The sequence below is a fragment of the Oncorhynchus mykiss genome, chromosome 7, assembly GCF_013265735.2.
Source record: "Oncorhynchus mykiss isolate Arlee chromosome 7, USDA_OmykA_1.1, whole genome shotgun sequence".
Classification (NCBI taxonomy): Eukaryota; Metazoa; Chordata; class Actinopteri; order Salmoniformes; family Salmonidae; genus Oncorhynchus; species Oncorhynchus mykiss.
The window spans coordinates 1015001-1035000 of NC_048571.1; the positions used below are offsets into that span (position 1 = coordinate 1015001).

Consider the following 20000-nt stretch of genomic DNA (forward strand, 5'->3'; position numbering starts at 1 on the left):
TAAATCTATGTGTGTGTGTGTGTGTGTGTGTATGCATGTGTCTGTGCCTATGTTTGTGTTGCTTCACAGTCCCTGCTGTTCCATAAGGTGTATTTTTACCTGTTTTTTTCTATCTAATTTTACTGCTTGTGTCAGTTACCTGATGTGGAATAGAGTTCCATGTAATCATGTCTCTATGTAGTACTGTGGAATAGAGTTCCATGTAATCATGGCTCTATGTAGTACTGTGGAATAGAGTTCCTTGTAGTCATGGCTCTATGTAGTACTGTGGAATAGAGTTCCATGTAGTCATGGCTCTATGTAGTACTGTGGAATAGAGTTCCATGTAATCATGGCTCTATGTAGTACTGTGGAATAGAGTTCCTTGTAGTCATGGCTCTATGTAGTACTGTGGAATAGAGTTCCATGTAGTCATGGCTCTATGTAGTACTGTGGAATAGAGTTCCATGTAATCATGGCTCTATGTAGTACTGTGCACCTCCCATAGTCTGGACTTGAGGACTGTGAAGAGACCTCTGGTGGCATGTCTTGTGGGGTATGCATGGGTGTCCGAGCTGTGTGCCAGTAGTTTAGACAGACAGCTCGGTGCATTCAACATAACTACAAGTAGTGATGAAGTCCATCTCTCTTCCACTTTCAGCCAGGAGAGATGGACATTCATATTATTAATATTAGCTGTCTGTGTCCATCCGTGCTGCTCTGTTCTGAGCCAATTGCAATTTTCCTAAGTCTCTCTTTGTGGCATCCGACCACACGACTGAACAGTAGTCCAGATGTGACTAAACTAGGGCCCCTAGGACCCCTAGATCGTGTTGTTAAGAAGGCCGAGCAGCACTTTATTATGGACAGACTTATCCCCATCTTAGCTACTCCTGTATCGACATGTTTTGACCTTGACGGTTTACAATCCAGGGTTACTCCAAGCAGTTTAGTCACCTCAACTTGCTCAATTTTCACATGATTTATTACACGATTTAGTTGAGGTTTAGGGTTAAGTGAATGATTTTGTCCCAGTTACAATGCTTTTAGTTTTAGAAATATTTAGGACTAACTTATTCCTTTCCACACACTCTTTGTTAAGTGCTGCAGTCATTTCAGTCGCTGTTGTAGCTGACATGTATAGTGTTGAGTCATCTGGAAACATAGACACACTGGCTTTACTCAAAGCATGTCGTTAGTGAAGATTGAAAAAAGTAATGGGCCAAGACAACTGCCCTGGGGAATCCCTGATTCTACCTGGATTTTGTTGGAGAGGCTTCCTTTAAAGAACACCCTCTGTGTTCTGTTAGACGGTTAACTCTTCATCCACAATGTAGCAGGGGGTGTGAAGCCATAACACATACACTACCATTCAAATGTTTGAGGTCACCTAGAAATGTCCTTGTTTTTGGAAGAAAAGCTAAATATTGGTCCATTTTAAAATAACATCAAATTGATCAGAAATACAGTGTAGACATTGTTAATGTTGTAAATGACTATTGTAGCTGGAAACGGCAGATTTTTATGGAATATCTACATTAGGTGTACAGAGGCCCATTATCAGCAACCACCACTCCTGTGTTCCAAGGGCACGTTGTGTTAGCTAATCCAAGTTCATCATTTTAAAAGGCTAATTAATAATTAGAAAACCCTCTGTTCTGATTAAAGAAGCAATAAAACTGGCCTTTAGACTAGTTGAGTATCTGGAGCCACAGCATTTGTGGGTTCAATTACAGGCTCAAAATGGTCAGAAACAAAGACCTTTCTTCTGAAACTCGTCAGTCTATTCTTGTTCTGAGAAATGAAGGCTATTCAATGCGAGAAATTGCCAAGAAACTGAAGATCTCGTACAACGCTGTGTACTACTCCCTTCACAGAACAGCACAAACTGGCCCTAACCAGAATAGAAAGAGTAGTGGGAGGCCCCTGTGCACAACTGAGCAAGAGGGTAAGTACATTAGTGTTTAGTTGTAGAAACAGATGCCTCACAAGTCCTCATTAAATAGTACCCGCGAAACACCAGTCTCAACTTCAACAGTGAAGAGGCGACTCCGGGATGCTGACCTTCTAGGCAGAGTTCCTCTGTCCAGTCTCAACGTCAACAGTGAAGAGGCGATTCAGGGATGCTGACCTTCTAGGCAGAGTTCCTCTGTCCAGTGTCTGTGTTCTTTTGCCCATCTTAATATTTTATTTTTATTTTTTATTTTACCCCCTTTTCTCCCCAATTTTGTGGTATCCAATTGTTAGTAGCTACTATCTTGTCTCATCGCTACAATTCCCGTACGGGCTCGGGAGAGACGAAGGTCGAAAGTCATGCGTCCTCCGATACACAACCCTACTCTGCCTAGAAGACCAGCATCCCGAAGTCGCCTCTTCACTGTTGACGTTGAGACTGGTGTTTAACCTACTGTTTAACCAGCTATATACCCGCCTGGTGGAGAACTGGTACCATGATCATGCTCTTCTCTCTGTGGTCCTATAGAGACCTACTGTTTAACCAGCTTTATACTGTACCCGCCTGGTGGAGAACTGGTACAATGATCATGCTCTTCTCTCTGTGGTCCTATAGGGACCTACTGTTTAACCAGCTGTATACCCGCCTGGTGGAGAACTGTGTGGCTCGGGGGGTCTTCCTGGAGAGTTTGGAACCCTACATCGTGTCGGAGCGTCTGGGCTGTGTGACCGCTCCCGTCATGAGAGACCTGCTGACCCACCTACAGGATAACAACATGATGGACAGTGTAGAGAACTGTCTGATACATCTGGACATCACCAGCCTCGACATACAACAGGTAGGGAGGAGACGGGGGAGGAGACGGGGGAGGAGACTGTGGAGGAGACTGGGGACAGAGTAGACGGGGGGAGGAGACGAGACGGGGGGAGGAGACGAGACGGGGGGAGGAGACGAGACGGGGGGAGGAGACGAGACGGGGGGAGGAGACGAGACGGGGGGAGGAGACGAGACGGGGGGAGGAGACGAGGACGGGGGGAGGAGACGAGACCGGGGGGAGGAGACGAGACCGGGGGGAGGAGACGAGACCGGGGGGAGGAGACGAGACCGGGGGGAGGGGAGGAGACCGGGGGGAGGGGAGGAGACCGGGGGGAGGGGAGGAGACCGGGGGGAGCGGAGGAGACCGGAGGAGACGGGGGAGGAGACAGGGGAGGAGACTGGGGACAGAGTAGACGGGGGGAGGAGACGAGACGGGGGGGAGGAGACGAGACGGGGGGAGGAGACGAGACGGGGGGAGGGGAGGAGACCGGGGGGAGGGGAGGAGACCGGGGGGAGGGGAGGAGACATGGGAGAAGAGGAGAGGAGAGGTGGTGATGATGTCTGTCAGTCAGTGTTGCCTCTCTTCCCTCTAGATATTTACTACTGTCATTAACCTTGTTCCAATCAGCAGCATGACAAGTCTGTAGACTCCAGTAGTAACCTGTTCTCTCCCTGTGTATCCAGGTGGTCCAGATGTGTTGGGACAACCAGCTGTATGATGCCATGATCTACGTGTTCAACAGGGGAATGAATGACTACATCACCCCTATGGAGGTACTATAATACTGTTTAATGACTACATCACCCCCATGGAGGTACTATAATACTGTTTAGTGACTACATCACCCCTATGGAGGTACTATAATACTGTTTAGTGACTACATCACCCCTATGGAGGTACTATAATACTGTTTAGTGACTACATCACCCCTATGGAGGTACTATAATACTGTTTAGTGACTACATCACCCCTATGGAGGTACTATAATACTGTTTAATGACTACATCACCCCTATGGAGGTACTATAATACTGTTTAATGACTACATCACCCCCATGGAGGTACTATAATACTGTTTAATGACTACATCACCCCTATGGAGGTACTATAATACTGTTTAATGACTACATCACCCCCATGGAGGTACTATAATACTGTTTAATGACTACATCACCCCTATGGAGGTACTATAATACTGTTTAATGACTACATCACCCCCATGGAGGTACTATAATACTGTTTAATGACTACATCACCCCTATGGAGGTACTATAATACTGTTTAATGACTACATCACCCCTATGGAGGTACTATAATACTGTTTAATGACTACATCACCCCTATGGAGGTACTATAATACTGTTTAATGACTACATCACCCCTATGGAGGTACTATAATACTGTTTAATGACTACATCACCCCTATGGAGGTACTATAATACTGTTTAATGACTACATCACCCCTATGGAGGTACTATAATACTGTTTAATGACTACATCACCCCTATGGAGGTACTATAATACTGTTTAATGACTACATCACCCCCATGGAGGTACTATAATACTGTTTAATGACTACATCACCCCTATGGAGGTACTATAATACTGTTTAGTGACTACATCACCCCCATGGAGGTACTATAATACTGTTTAATGACTACATCACCCCTATGGAGGTACTATAATACTGTTTAGTGACTACATCACCCCTATGGAGGTACTATAATACTGTTTAATGACTACATCACCCCTATGGAGGTACTATAATACTGTTTAGTGACTACATCACCCCTATGGAGGTACTATAATACTGTTTAGTGACTACATCACCCCTATGGAGGTACTATAATACTGTTTAATGACTACATCACCCCTATGGAGGTACTATAATACTGTTTAATGACTACATCACCCCTATGGAGGTACTATAATACTGTTTAATGACTACATCACCCCTATGGAGGTACTATAATACTGTTTAATGACTACATCACCCCTATGGAGGTACTATAATACTGTTTAATGACTACATCACCCCTATGGAGGTACTATAATACTGTTTAATGACTACATCACCCCTATGGAGGTACTATAATACTGTTTAATGACTACATCACCCCTATGGAGGTACTATAATACTGTTTAATGACTACATCACCCCTATGGAGGTACTATAATACTGTTTAATGACTACATCACCCCCATGGAGGTACTATAATACTGTTTAATGACTACATCACCCCTATGGAGGTACTATAATACTGTTTAATGACTACATCACCCCTATGGAGGTACTATAATACTGTTTAATGACTACATCACCCCTATGGAGTTACTATAATACTGTTTAGTGACTACATCACCCCTATGGAGGTACTATAATACTGTTTAATGACTACATCACCCCTATGGAGGTACTATAATACTGTTTAATGACTACATCACCCCTATGGAGGTACTATAATACTGTTTAATGACTACATCACCCCTATGGAGTTACTATAATACTGTTTAATGACTACATCACCCCCATGGAGGTACTATAATACTGTTTAATGACTACATCACCCCTATGGAGGTACTATAATACTGTTTAATGACTACATCACCCCTATGGAGGTACTATAATACTGTTTAATGACTACATCACCCCTATGGAGTTACTATAATACTGTTTAGTGACTACATCACCCCCATGGAGGTACTATAATACTGTTTAATGACTACATCACCCCTATGGAGGTACTATAATACTGTTTAATGACTACATCACCCCTATGGAGGTACTATAATACTGTTTAATGACTACATCACCCCTATGGGGGTACTATAATACTGTTTAATGACTACATCACCCCTATGGAGGTACTATAATACTGTTTAGTGACTACATCACCCCTATGGAGGTACTATAATACTGTTTAATGACTACATCACCCCTATGGAGGTACTATAATACTGTTTAGTGACTACATCACCCCTATGGAGGTACTATAATACTGTTTAATGACTACATCACCCCTATGGAGGTACTATAATACTGTTTAATGACTACATCACCCCTATGGAGGTACTATAATACTGTTTAATGACTACATCACCCCTATAGAGGTACTATAATACTGTTTAATGACTACATCACCCCTATGGAGGTACTATAATACTGTTTAATGACTACATCACCCCTTTGGAGGTACTATAATACTGTTTAATGACTACATCACCCCTATGGAGGTACTATAATACTGTTTAATGACTACATCACCCCTATGGAGGTACTATAATACTGTTTAGTGACTACATCACCCCTATGGAGGTACTATAATACTGTTTAGTGACTACATCACCCCTATGGAGGTACTATAATACTGTTTAATGACTACATCACCCCTATGGAGGTACTATAATACTGTTTAATGACTACATCACCCCTATGGAGGTACTATAATACTGTTTAATGACTACATCACCCCTATGGAGGTACTATAATACTGTTTAATGACTACATCACCCCTATGGAGGTACTATAATACTGTTTAATGACTACATCACCCCTATGGAGGTACTATAATACTGTTTAGTGACTACATCACCCCTATGGAGGTACTATAATACTGTTTAATGACTACATCACCCCTATGGAGGTACTATAATACTGTTTAATGACTACATCACCCCTATGGAGGTACTATAATACTGTTTAATGACTACATCACCCCCATGGAGGTACTATAATACTGTTTAATGACTACATCACCCCTATGGAGGTACTATAATACTGTTTAGTGACTACATCACCCCTATGGAGGTACTGACATGTTAGTCATTTAGACTCTTATCCAGAGTGACTGACAGGTTTCACACCCTTTTGTCTTTCATATTGTTTTCTTATTTCCTGGATATGAAAGAATCTACATAAACAACACTATCTTCCACACACATTCTGTCTCTCCCTCCCTCTTCCTCTCCCCCTGCCTCTCTCTCTCCCTGTCTCTCTCGCTCTCTCTCTCTCTCCCTGTCTCTCTCTCTCTCTCTCTCCCCCCCTGTCTCTCTCTCTCTGTCTCTCTCTCTCTCCCCCCCTGTCTCTCTCTCTCCCCCCCTGTCTCTCTCTCTCCCCCCCTGTCTCTCTCTCTCCCCCCCCTGTCTCTCTCTCTCCCTGTCTCGCTCTCTCTCTGTCTCAGCCTGGTGTTATGTGTTTCTCTCTTTCTCCTTCCTTTGTGGGACTGATCCTCTTAGTCTGAAGGTAGATGAAAGCTGAGTGTGTGTTGTTAAGCTACTCCTCTGAAACCACAGATGAAAGCAGACTGATGGGGGGGAGGGACGAGGTATATGTATTACAGGTGTCCTCTCTGGTTCTCTCTGCCTCTCTCTGGTTCTCTCTGCCTCTCTCTGGTTATCTGGTTCTCTCTTCCCCTCTCTGGTTCTCTCTGCCCCTCTCTGGTTATCTGGTTCTCTCTGCCTCTCTCTGGTTATCTGGTTCTCTCTGCCTCTCTCTGGTTATCTGGTTCTCTCTGCCTCTCTCTTGTTATCTGGTTCTCTCTGCCTCTCTCTGGTTATCTGGTTCTCTCTGCCTCTCTCTGGTTATCTGGTTCTCTCTGCCTCTCTCTGGTTATCTGGTTCTATCTGCCTCTCTCTGGTTATCTGGTTCTCTCTGCCTCTCTCTGGTTATCTGGTTCTCTCTGCCCCTCTCTGGTTATCTGGTTCTCTCTGCCCCTCTCTGGTTATCTGGTTCTATCTGCCTCTCTCTGGTTATCTGGTTCTCTCTGCCTCTCTCTGGTTCTCTCTGCCTCTCTCTGGTTATCTGGTTCTCTCTGCCTCTCTCTGGTTCTCTCTGCCTCTCTCTGGTTCTCTCTGCCTCTGGTTATCTGGTTCTCTCTGCCTCTGGTTTTCTGGTTCTCTCTGCCTCTCTCTGGTTCTCTCTGCCTCTCTCTGGTTATCTGGTTCTCTCTGCCTCTCTCTGGTTCTCTCTGCCTCTCTCTGGTTATCTGGTTCTCTCTGCCTCTCTCTGGTTCTCTTTGCCTCTCTCTGGTTATCTGGTTCTCTCTGCCTCTCTCTGGTTCTCTCTGCCTCTCTCTGGTTATCTGGTTCTCTCTGCCTCTCTCTGGTTCTCTCTGGTTCTCTCTGGTTCTCTCTGCCTCTCTCTGGTTCTCTCTGCCTCTCTCTGGTTCTCTCTGCCTCTCTCTGGTTCTCTCTGCCTCTCTCTGGTTCTCTCTGCCTCTCTCTGGTTCTCTCTGCCTCTCTCTGGTTCTCTCTGCCTCTCTCTGGTTCTCTCTGCCTCTCTCTGGTTATCTGGTTATCTACCTCTCTCTGGTTATCTGCCTCTCTCTGCCTCTCTCTGGTTATCTGGTTATCTCAGCCTCTCTCTGGTTCTCCCAGCCTCTCTCTGGTTCTCTCTGGTTATCTGGTTATCTGCCTCTCTCTGGTTATCTGGTTCTCTCTGCCTCTCTCTGGTTATCTGGTTCTCTCTGCCTCTCTCTGGTTATCTGGTTCTCTCAGCACCATTATCTACCAGTCCCCTGGGGAGCGACGGGGGCTTTGATTTGTTCGATGAACCAACCTAAACTAAAAGGAATCTAACAGAAATGAAAGAAGCCCTAAGGCTGCTGGGAAAAATCCTTTTGAAATATGAGACGAGGTGTCACAAAGAATCCTGATGAAGAAATGATGTAGTGCTACGGCTACAGCCTAGGGACAAACTGTCAGAGAGAGTGGAGTTTTTAATCAAAGGAGATGTATGAACTTGACCCCTGAGGTTTCTCTTCCTGTGTTTCAGAAACTCTTCCAGGTCATTGGCCCCCCGCTGAGAGAAGGCAGGGCCCTCACAGGTAGGCACTGGTTCCATGATTCATTGAACACCAGCCTGGAGATCTTAGTGGGAGTAAAGACAAGGCCCTCCGGAAATAAATCACTCAGAAAGAAGATTTGTAGTTTTTCAACAAGTCAACATGTCTAATAATTAATAAATAAATAACTCAGAAAGAAGATTTGTCTATTTCTGCCTGACAGATGAACAGGTGGTGATGGGTAACAAGCTGCTCGTTTATATCAGGTACAGTCACACATATACATCCTGTCTCTCTCTCTCTCGCTCTTTCTCTCTCTATATCTCTCTTTCTATCTCTCCTCTGTCTCTGTTTGTCTCTCTCTCTCTCGCTCTTTCTTTCTCTATATCTCTCTCCTCTGTCTGTCTGTTTGTCTCTCTCTCTCTCGCTCTTTCTCTCTCTATATCTCTCTTTCTATCTCTCCTCTGTCTGTCTGTTTGTCTCTCTCTCTCTAGATATCTCTCTCTCTCTCCTCTGTCTGTTTCTCTCTCTCGCTCTATATCTCTCTTTCTATCTCTCCTCTGTCTGTTTGTCTCTCTCTCGCTCTTTCTCTCTCTCTATCTCTCTTTCTATCTCTCCTGTCTGTTTGTCTCTCTCACTCGATCTCTCTTTCTATCTCTCCTCTGTCTGTCTGTTTGTCTTTCTCTCTCTCTCTAGATCTCTCTTTCTATCTCCTTCTCTGTTTGTCTGTTTCACTCTCACACTCACTCACACACACACTCACTCTCTCTCTCTCTGACACACAGTAATGTATTTCCTTCCTCCCTCAGCTGCTCTCTGGCAGGCCGGGCCTATCCACTAGGAGACATCCCAGAGGACCTGGTGTCTCAAGTCAAGAACCAGGTACGTGTGTGTATCAGGGACAGATTCCTGGAATGTTCCCCCCTTTGTGACAGACCTCTACATCCCCCATGTTGCTGTAAGGACTGTGTTAATGAGGTATACTCCTCTCTACATCCCCCATGTTGCTGTAATGACTGTGTTAATGAGGTATACTCCTCTCTACATCCTCCGTGTTGCTGTAAGGACTGTGTTAATGAGGTATACTCCTCTCTACATCCCCCGTGTTGCTGTAATGACTGTGTTAATGAGGTATCCTCATCTCTCTGCAGGGTGTTTCCTCTCTGTAGTTCTTCAAATGACTGATTAGGCTGGTGGGGGGTCCTTGGGAGGACATTGGACACAGTAACACTCTAACACACACACTAGCAGTAACACACACTAGCAGTAACACACACGGTAACAGTAACACACACGGTAACAGTAACACACACGGTAACAGTAACACACACGGTAACAGTAACACTCACGGTAACACACACGGTAACAGTAACACTCAGGGTAACAGTAACACTCACGGTAACAGTAACACTCAGGGTAACAGTAACACTCACGGTAACAGTAACACACACGGTAACAGTAACACACACGGTAACAGTAACACTCACGGTAACAGTAACACTCACGGTAACAGTAACACTCACGGTAACAGTAACACTCACGGTAACAGTAACACTCACGGTAACAGTAACACTCACGGTAACAGTAACACTCACGGTAACACTCACGGTAACAGTAACACTCAGGGTAACGGTAACACTCAGGGTAACGGTAACACACACGGTAACGGTAACACACACGGTAACAGTAACACTCAGGGTAACAGTAACACTCACGGTAACACACACGGTAACAGTAACACTCACGGTAACAGTAACACTCACGGTAACAGTAACACTCACGGTAACAGTAACACTCACGGTAACACACACGGTAACAGTAACACTCAGGGTAACGGTAACACTCAGGGTAACGGTAACACACACGGTAACGGTAACACACACGGTAACAGTAACACTCAGGGTAACAGTAACACTCACGGTAACACACACGGTAACAGTAACACTCAGGGTAACAGTAACACTCACGGTAACAGTAACACACACGGTAACAGTAACACTCAGGATAACAGTAGCACTCACGGTAACAGTAACACTCACGGTAACAGTAACACTCACGGTAACAGTAACACACACGGTAACAGTAACACTCACGGTAACCGTAACACTCACGGTAACAGTAACACACACAGTAACAGTAACACACACGGTAACAGTAACACTCAGGGTAACAGTAGCACTCACGGTAACAGTAACACTCACGGTAACAGTAACACTCACGGTAACAGTAACACTCACGGTAACAGTAACACTCACGGTAACAGTAACACTCACGGTAACAGTAACACTCACGGTAACAGTAACACTCACGGTAACACACACGGTAACAGTAACACTCAGGGTAACGGTAACACTCAGGGTAACGGTAACACACACGGTAACGGTAACACACACGGTAACAGTAACACTCAGGGTAACAGTAACACTCACGGTAACAGTAACACACACGGTAACAGTAACACTCAGGGTAACAGTAGCACTCACGGTAACAGTAACACTCACGGTAACAGTAACACTCACGGTAACAGTAACACACACGGTAACAGTAACACTCACGGTAACCGTAACACTCACGGTAACAGTAACACACACAGTAACAGTAACACTCACGGTAACAGTAACACTCAAGGTAACAGTAACACTCACTGTACTGTCAGGGTTCCTCCTCAGTAGAGCCAGTTAAATGGTTTTAGATAGAGGCAGAACTGATGGGCCTGTTTGTCCTGAACAGGGAAGCATTTAGTGGGATAAACTTTGCTGCTGTGTGTGTGTGTGTGTGTGTGTGTGTGTGTGTGTGTGTGTGTGTGTGTGTGTGTGGGGATTGATGTTAGTGTGACGTTGAACAGGTGTAATAGCCTATGTGATCTGTGAGTGTGTGTGTCCATATGCATGTGTCGGATGTGTGTGTGTGTGTTGGATGTGTGTGTGTGTCCAAATGCATGTGTCGGATGTGTGTGTGTGTCCATATGCATGTGTCGGATGTGTGTGTGTCCAAATGCATGTGTCGGATGTGTGTGTGTCCATATGCATGTGTCGGATGTGTGTGTGTGTGTTGGATGTGTGTGTGTGTCCAAATGCATGTGTCGGATGTGTGTGTGTGTCCATATGCATGTGTCGGATGTGTGTGTGTCCAAATGCATGTGTCGGATGTGTGTGTGTCCATATGCATGTGTCGGATGTGTGTGTGTGTCCATATGCATGTGTCGGATGTGTGTGTGTGTCCATATGCATGTGTCGGATGTGTGTGTGTGTCCATATGCATGTGTCGGATGTGTGTGTGTCTGATGTGTGTGTGGTGTCTGATGTATTGTATAAGGGAGTCAGGTCAGGGTGAAATGTAGAACATGATCAAAGAGAGACAGAGAGGTTTGATCTCTGAGAGACTGTTTTCCTCCCGCTCGATTTCATCCCCCTCTCCTCTCATCCCTCTCTCCTCTCATCCCTCTCCCCCCTCTCTCCTCCCTCTCTTCCATCTCTTCCCTCTCTCCCCTCTCCTCTCTTCCCTCTCCTCCCTCTCTCCTCTCTTCCCTCTCCTTCCTCTCTCCTCTTCTGTCTCTTCCCTCTCTCTCTCCCTCCTCCTCTCTCCTCCCTCCTCTCTCTTTCTCGTCTCTCCCCTCTCCCTCCTTCTCTCTCCTCTTCTCTCCCTCCTTCTCTCCTTCCTCCTCTCTCTCCTCTCCCTCCTCCTTTCTCTCTCCTCTCTCCTCTCTCTCGCCTCCTTTCTTTCTCCTCTCTCTCTCCTCTCTCCTCTCCCTCCTCCTCCCTCCTTGTCTCTCCTCCTCCCTCATCTTTGATAGGAAGTGTCATCATCCATAATTATGAGGTAGAGGTCTGGATGAAGGAGGCTGTACACCTGTTCAACTCTCCCCTCGTCTCCCTCTCGCCACCTCTCTTCTCTTCTTTATCTTTGAAGCTCCTTCTCTCCCTCGTCTATGTCCCAAATCTCACACACACATACACACACTTCAAATGGCCTCTCAATAATGTAGTGATTGTGTTCTGTCTGAATGGGGCGATAATGGGACATATTCTTTCATGTTCTGTCGCTCTCTCTCTGTTTCTCTTTCTCTCTGTTTCTCTCCTTTCTCTCTTTCTCTCTTTCTCTCTTTCTTTCTTTCTCTAAATTGCCTCTCAATAATGTAGTGATTGCAGAGATGGAGTTGTTTTGTGTTCTGATTGAATGGGAGGATAATGGGCCATATTCTTTCATGTTCTCTCTTTCTCTCTCTCTGTTTTTCTTTCTCTCTCTCAGTTTCTCTCTCTCTCTCTCTCTCTTTCTTCATGGCCTCTCAATAATGTAGTGATTGCAGAGAGGGAGTTGTATTCTGTCTGAATGGGAGGATAATGAGCCATATTCTTTCATGTTCTCTCTTTCTCTCTCTCTGTTTTTCTTTCTCTCTCTCAGTTTCTCTCTCTCTCTCTCTTTCTTCATGGCCTCTCAATAATGTAGTGATTGCAGAGAGGGAGTTGTATTCTGTCTGAATGGGAGGATAATGGGCCATATTCTTTCATGTTCTCTCTCTCTGCATGTTTATATCTGGGATGCCACGGCAACCACACAGGTTAGGAGGAGAGGCTAGTGTGTGTGTGTGTGTGTGGAGTATCCATGGAAACCAGGTCCCATGTGACGATGTGCTGGTTTTTCATACAGATGGCAGATCAATGTTCCATGTATGTTAGGTGATGTTGTTTTGAGGAAGTGATGAACTTTAACATACCACTGGTGTCTCTGTCTCTGTGTGTGTGTCTCTCTGTGTGTGTGTCTCTCTGTGTGTGTGTCTCTCTGTGTGTGTGTCTCTCTCTGTGTGTGTGTCTCTCTCTGTGTGTGTGTCTCTCTGTGTGTGTGTCTCTCTCTGTGTGTGTGTCTCTCTCTGTGTGTGTGTGTCTCTCTCTGTGTGTGTGTCTCTCTCTGTGTGTGTGTCTCTCTCTGTGTGTGTGTCTCTCTCTGTGTGTGTCTCTCTCTGTGTGTGTGTCTCTCTCTGTGTGTGTCTCTCTCTGTGTGTGTCTCTCTGTGTGTGTCTCTCTGTGTGTGTCTCTCTCTGTGTGTGTGTCTCTCTGTGTGTGTCTCTCTCTGTGTGTGTGTGTCTCTCTCTGTGTGTGTGTCTCTCTCTGTGTGTGTCTCTCTCTGTGTGTGTGTCTCTCTCTGTGTGTGTCTCTCTCTCTGTGTGTCTCTCTGTGTGTGTCTCTCTGTGTGTGTCTCTCTCTGTGTGTGTGTCTCTCTGTGTGTGTCTCTCTCTGTGTGTGTGTATCTGTGTGTGTGTGTCTCTCTCTGTGTGTGTGTGTGTGTCTCTGTGTTTGTGTTTGTCTCTGTGTGTGCGTCTCTCTGTGTGTGCGTCTCTCTGTGTGTGCGTCTCTCTGTGTGTGTGCGTCTCTCTGTGTGTGTGTCTCTCTCTGTGTGTGTGTCTCTCTCTGTGTGTGTGTCTCTCTCTGTGTATGTGTCTCTCTCTGTGTGTGTGTCTCTCTCTGTGTGTGTGTCTCTCTCTGTGTGTGTGTCTCTCTCTGTGTGTGTGTCTCTCTCTGTGTGTGTGTCTCTCTGTGTGTGTGTGTGTGTCTCTGTGTGTGTGTGTTGTGTGTCTGTCTCTCTGTGTGTGGTGTCCTCTCCAGGTGTTTGAGTTCCTGATCAGGCTCCACTCTGCGGAGGCGGGTCAGGAGGAGGAGTTGTACCCTTACATCAGAACCCTGGTCCACTTCGACACACCAGAGTTCCTCAACGTTCTGGCCCTGGTGAGCCAAGTCTGGGAAACACTACAGAAAACTACAACCACACCTCAGAGAACTACAAGTACAACTCCACCCACACAGGGAGAGGTAGAAGCCTAGCATGGGTCTTACTTAGCCTATGAGGCAGCCAATCAAACAATCAATTCTTCAATTGATTGATTTGACCAATGAGGATCCAGCACACAACTAATTTAAGGATTGTTTTTAAAGGAGCACTGAGCACTTTTTCTATCGTTTCAATCAACAGTCAATCAATCAGTCAATCAATCAATCAGTCAACAGTCAATCAATCAGTCAATCAATCAGTCAATCAATCAGTCAATCAATCAGTCAATCAATCAATCAGTCAACAGCCAATCAATCAGTCAACAGTCAATACAATCAGTCAACAGTCAATACAATCAGTCAACAGTCAATCAATCAGTCAACAGTCAATACAATCAGTCAACAGTCAATACAATCTGTCATTATGAATGATCACCCACTGACTCCGTCCGCCCGTCAGTCAGTTAACCAGCTGTACCAATCGTTCAGGTCTCTACAAGTCTACAGACACAGCTGGTCAGTCAACATGTAAGTAGGAGTCATTCTGTCACTTGGTTTGTTTTTCAACACATCAAGAGGTTCTGTCAGACTGTCTCTCTGCTTTCACCTTCTGATCAACCTGTTTGACTGACTCTTCCTGTTTTTAGTTAAACGCTTTGTGTGTCCGTGTGTGTGTCCGTGTGCGTGTGTTTCCGTGTGTGTGTGTGTGTGTCCGTGTGCGTGCGTGTGTGTCCGTGTGCGTGTGTGTGTGTCCGTGTGTGTGTCCGTGTCCGTGTGTGTGTCCGTGTCCGTGTGTGTGTGTCCGTGTGTGTGTGTCCGTGTGCGTGCGTGTGTGTCCGTGTGCGTGTGTGTGTGTCCGTGTGTGTGTCCGTGTGTGTGCGTGTGTGTGTGTGTGTGTGTCCGTGTGCGTGTGTGTGTGTGTGTCCGTCCGTGTGTGTGCGTGTCCGTGTGTGTGCGTGTGTGTGTGTGCGTGTGTGTCCGTGCCTGTGTGTGTGTGTGTGTGTCCGGCCAGCGGGGGGTAACAGTCCCAACATATTGTATTGTTCTTGTCCTCGTGCAGCTGACCTCGTGGTTTGTTTCTCTTTTGTTTCCACATTCTGTCTGTTCTCCGCCCTCCTCAGACGTTGGAGGACTTTAAGAATGACAAGCAGGCTCTGGAATACCAGCAGAGGATTGTAGACATTTTACTGAAGGTACAGCATCTCTCTCTATTTCAATTCAAGGGCTTTGTTGGCATGGGAACATATGTTTACATTGTCAAAGCAAGTGAACTAGATAACTTCCTCTCGTTTCTTCTCTTTCTCTCACCCTCTCTTTGACTGAACTTCCTCACTTTTCTCCTGATGTCCTCTCTCTCCTAATGTCCTCCCTCTCTCTTTGACTGAACTTCCTCTCTCCTGATGTCCTCTCTCCTCTTCCTCTTAATGTCTGAACTGTCTGTTCTCTCACGTCTTTACTCTTTTTCTCACTGAACTCTTCTGACCTCTGTCTCCCTTTCTCCTCCCATCTCTAACTGTTCTGTTCTGACCTCTATCTCCCTTTCTCCTCCCATCTCTAACTGTTCTGTTCTGACCTCTCTCTCTTTCTCCTCCCATCTCTAACTGTTCTGTTCTGACCTCTGTCTCCCTTTCTCCTCCCATCTCTAACTGTTCTGTTCTGACCTCTGTCTCCCTTTCTCCTCCCATCTCTAACTGTTCTGTTCTGACCTCTATCTCCCTTTCTCCTCCCATCTCTAACTGTTCTGACCTCTGTCTCCCTTTCTCCTCCCATCTCTAACTGTTCTGTTCTGACCTCTGTCTCCCTTTCTCCTCCCATCTCTAACTGTTCTGTTCTGACCTCTGTCTCCCTTTCTCCTCCCATCTCTAACTGTTCTGACCTCTGTCTCCCTTTCTCCTCCCATCTCTAACTGTTCTGTTCTGACCTCTATCTCCCTTTCTCCTCCCATCTCTAACTGTTCTGTTCTGACCTCTCTCTCTTTCTCCTCCCATCTCTAACTGTTCTGTTCTGACCTCTGTCTCCCTTTCTCCTCCCATCTCTAACTGTTCTGTTCTGACCTCTGTCTCCCTTTCTCCTCCCATCTCTAACTGTTCTGTTCTGACCTCTATCTCCCTTTCTCCTCCCATCTCTAACTGTTCTGACCTCTGTCTCCCTTTCTCCTCCCATCTCTAACTGTTCTGTTCTGACCTCTGTCTCCCTTTCTCCTCCCATCTCTAACTGTTCTGTTCTGACCTCTGTCTCCCTTTCTCCTCCCATCTCTAACTGTTCTGACCTCTGTCTCCCTTTCTCCTCCCATCTCTAACTGTTCTGTTCTGACCTCTGTCTCCCTTTCTCCTCCCATCTCTAACTGTTCTGTTCTGACCTCTGTCTCCCTTTCTCCTCCCATCTCTAACTGTTCTGACCTCTGTCTCCCTTTCTCCTCCCATCTCTAACTGTTCTGTTCTGACCTCTGTCTCCCTTTCTCCTCCCATCTCTAACTGTTCTGTTCTGACCTCTGTCTCCCTTCTCCTCCCATCTCTAACTGTTCTGACCTCTGTCTCCCTTCTCCTCCCATCTCTAACTGTTCTGACCTCTGTCTCCCTTTCTCCTCCCATCTCTAACTGTTCTGTTCTGACCTCTATCTCTCTTTCTCCTCCCATCTCTAACTGTTCTGACCTCTGTCTCCCTTTCTCCTCCCATCTCTAACTGTTCTGTTCTGACCTCTGTCTCTCTTTCTCCTCCCATCTCTAACTGTTCTGACCTCTGTCTCCCTTTCTCCTCCCATCTCTAACTGTTCTGTTCTGACCTCTGTCTCCCTTTCTCCTCCCATCTCTAACTGTTCTGACCTCTGTCTCCCTTTCTCCTCCCATCTCTAACTGTTCTGTTCTGACCTCTGTCTCCCTTTCTCCTCCCATCTCTAACTGTTCTGTTCTGACCTCTGTCTCCCTTTCTCCTCCCATCTCTAACTGTTCTGTTCTGACCTCTGTCTCCCTTTCTCCTCCCATCTCTAACTGTTCTGACCTCTGTCTCCCTTTCTCCTCCCATCTCTAACTGTTCTGTTCTGACCTCTATCTCCCTTTCTCCTCCCATCTCTAACTGTTCTGTTCTGACCTCTGTCTCCCTTTCTCCTCCCATCTCTAACTGTTCTGTTCTGACCTCTGTCTCCCTTTCTCCTCCCATCTCTAACTGTTCTGACCTCTGTCTCCCTTTCTCCTCCCATCTCTAACTGTTCTGTTCTGACCTCTGTCTCCCTTTCTCCTCCCATCTCTAACTGTTCTGTTCTGACCTCTATCTCCCTTTCTCCTCCCATCTCTAACTGTTCTGACCTCTGTCTCCCTTTCTCCTCCCATCTCTAACTGTTCTGTTCTGACCTCTATCTCCCTTTCTCCTCCCATCTCTAACTGTTCTGTTCTGACCTCTATCTCTCTTTCTCCTCCCATCTCTAACTGTTCTGACCTCTGTCTCCCTTTCTCCTCCCATCTCTAACTGTTCTGTTCTGACCTCTGTCTCTCTTTCTCCTCCCATCTCTAACTGTTCTGACCTCTGTCTCCCTTTCTCCTCCCATCTCTAACTGTTCTGTTCTGACCTCTGTCTCCCTTTCTCCTCCCATCTCTAACTGTTCTGACCTCTGTCTCCCCTTCTCCTCCCATCTCTAACTGTTCTGTTCTGACCTCTGTCTCCCTTTCTCCTCCCATCTCTAACTGTTCTGTTCTGACCTCTGTCTCTCTTTCTCCTCCCATCTCTAACTGTTCTGTTCTGACCTCTGTCTCCCTTTCTCCTCCCATCTCTAACTGTTCTGTTCTGACCTCTGTCTCCCTTTCTCCTCCCATCTCTAACTGTTCTGTTCTGACCTCTGTCTCCCTTTCTCCTCCCATCTCTAACTGTTCTGTTCTGACCTCTGTCTCCCTTTCTCCTCCCATCTCTAACTGTTCTGACCTCTGTCTCCCTTTCTCCTCCCATCTCTAACTGTTCTGTTCTGACCTCTGTCTCCCTTTCTCCTCCCATCTCTAACTGTTCTGTTCTGACCTCTGTCTCCCTTTCTCCTCCCATCTCTAACTGTTCTGACCTCTGTCTCCCTTTCTCCTCCCATCTCTAACTGTTCTGACCTCTGTCTCCCTTTCTCCTCCCATCTCTAACTGTTCTGACCTCTCTCTCTTTCTCCTCCCATCTCTAACTGTTCTGTTCTGACCTCTGTCTCCCTTTCTCCTCCCATCTCTAACTGTTCTGTTCTGACCTCTGTCTCCCTTCTCCTCCCATCTCTAACTGTTCTGACCTCTGTCTCCCTTTCTCCTCCCATCTCTAACTGTTCTGTTCTGACCTCTGTCTCCCTTTCTCCTCCCATCTCTAACTGTTCTGACCTCTGTCTCCCTTTCTCCTCAAATCTCTAAATGTTCTGTTCCTGTCTGTCTGTTTCCAGGTGATGGTGGAGAACAGTGACTTCACTCCCTCTCAGGTGGGCTGTCTGTTTACCTTCCTGGCCCGCCAACTGGCCAAACCTGACAACACACTCTTCGTCAACAGGAAGCTCTTCGATCAGGTGACCACTTAGAGCAGGAAGTCTCTCAGACAGGTCCCTGGGGAGCCATTCCACATAGAGTTTGGACTCTACGCCTGTTACTAAACATCTTAGCAACCTGCACAAATATGATTCAGTAATAATGTGAGAGACACAGCGAAGACACAACCATTGTTTTTCATCATAAGATGTGTTATGTTCTGTGTTAAAGGGATAGATGTGTTATGTTCTGTGTTAAAGGGATAGATGTGTTCTGTGTTAAAGGGATAGATGTGTTCTGTGTTAAAGGGATAGATGTGTTCTGTGTTAAAGGGATAGATGTGTTCTGTGTTAAAGGGATAGATGTGTTCTGTGTTAAAGGGATAGATGTGTTCTGTGTTAAAGGGATAGATGTGTTCTGTGTTAAAGGGATAGATGTGTTATGTTCTATGTTAAAGGGATAGATGTGTTATGTTCTATGTTAAAGGGATAGATGTGGGATAGATGTGTTATGTTCTGTGTTAAGGGACCTATCCCTTCGTCACCACCCAACTACAGGATTCTACTCTGTGAATGTTCATTGGGCCTCAAGCGAGGAGTTGGCACTTAACACCTGGCTCCAAACAGCTGCTTCACACAGGAAGAGGATAGATGTGTTTATGTACTTAGTCATTCAATATTCTCAGTATAAAGCCTTCCTGTAGTGTGACTAACTGACTGGAGTCGTGTTCTATTCAAACTGGGCAGTAGGAGAACCTGGAGTGGTGTTGTTCTATTGAAACTGGGCAGTAGGAGAACCTGGAGTGGTGTTGTTCTATTGAAACTGGGCAGTAGGAGAACCTGGAGTGGTGTTGTTCTATTGAAACCGGGCAGTAGGAGAACCTGGAGTGGTGGTGTTCTATTGAAACTGGGCAGTAGGAGAACCTGGAGTGGTGTTGTTCTATTGAAACTGGGCAGTAGGAGAACCTGGAGTGGTGTTGTGTTCTATTGAAACCGGGCAGTAGGAGAACCTGGAGTGGTGTTGTTCTATTGAAACTGGGCAGTAGGAGAACCTGGAGTGGTGTTGTTCTATTGAAACTGGGCAGTAGGAGAACCTGGAGTGGTGTTGTTCTATTGAAACTGGGCAGTAGGAGAACCTGGAGTGGTGTTGTTCTATTGAAACTGGGCAGTAGGAGAACCTGGAGTGGTGTTGTGTTCTATTGAAACTGGGCAGTAGGAGAACCTGGAGTGGTGTT

General features: G+C 46.0%; 1 protein-coding gene across 8 annotated transcripts in view; it reads left to right on the forward strand.

Moving 5' to 3' along the window:
* Positions 1-20000, forward strand: part of LOC110496962 (vacuolar protein sorting-associated protein 8 homolog) — a 118858-nt gene that overhangs the window by 32813 nt on the left and 66045 nt on the right. For 3 of the 8 annotated variants that reach the window (XM_036981974.1, XM_036981976.1, XM_036981975.1), the window contains 9 exons: positions 2549-2771; positions 3434-3523; positions 8523-8574; positions 8756-8798; positions 9342-9414; positions 14133-14336; positions 14784-14822; positions 15416-15487; positions 18688-18807. In XM_036981974.1, the coding sequence (XP_036837869.1) occupies positions 2549-2771; positions 3434-3523; positions 8523-8574; positions 8756-8798; positions 9342-9414; positions 14133-14336; positions 14784-14822; positions 15416-15487; positions 18688-18807 (916 nt within the window). The remainder of the gene's footprint in view (positions 1-2548; positions 2772-3433; positions 3524-8522; positions 8575-8755; positions 8799-9341; positions 9415-14132; positions 14337-14783; positions 14823-15415; positions 15488-18687; positions 18808-20000) is intronic. The other 5 variants (XM_036981979.1, XM_036981980.1, XM_036981978.1 and 2 more) reach the window with 4 other exon arrangements.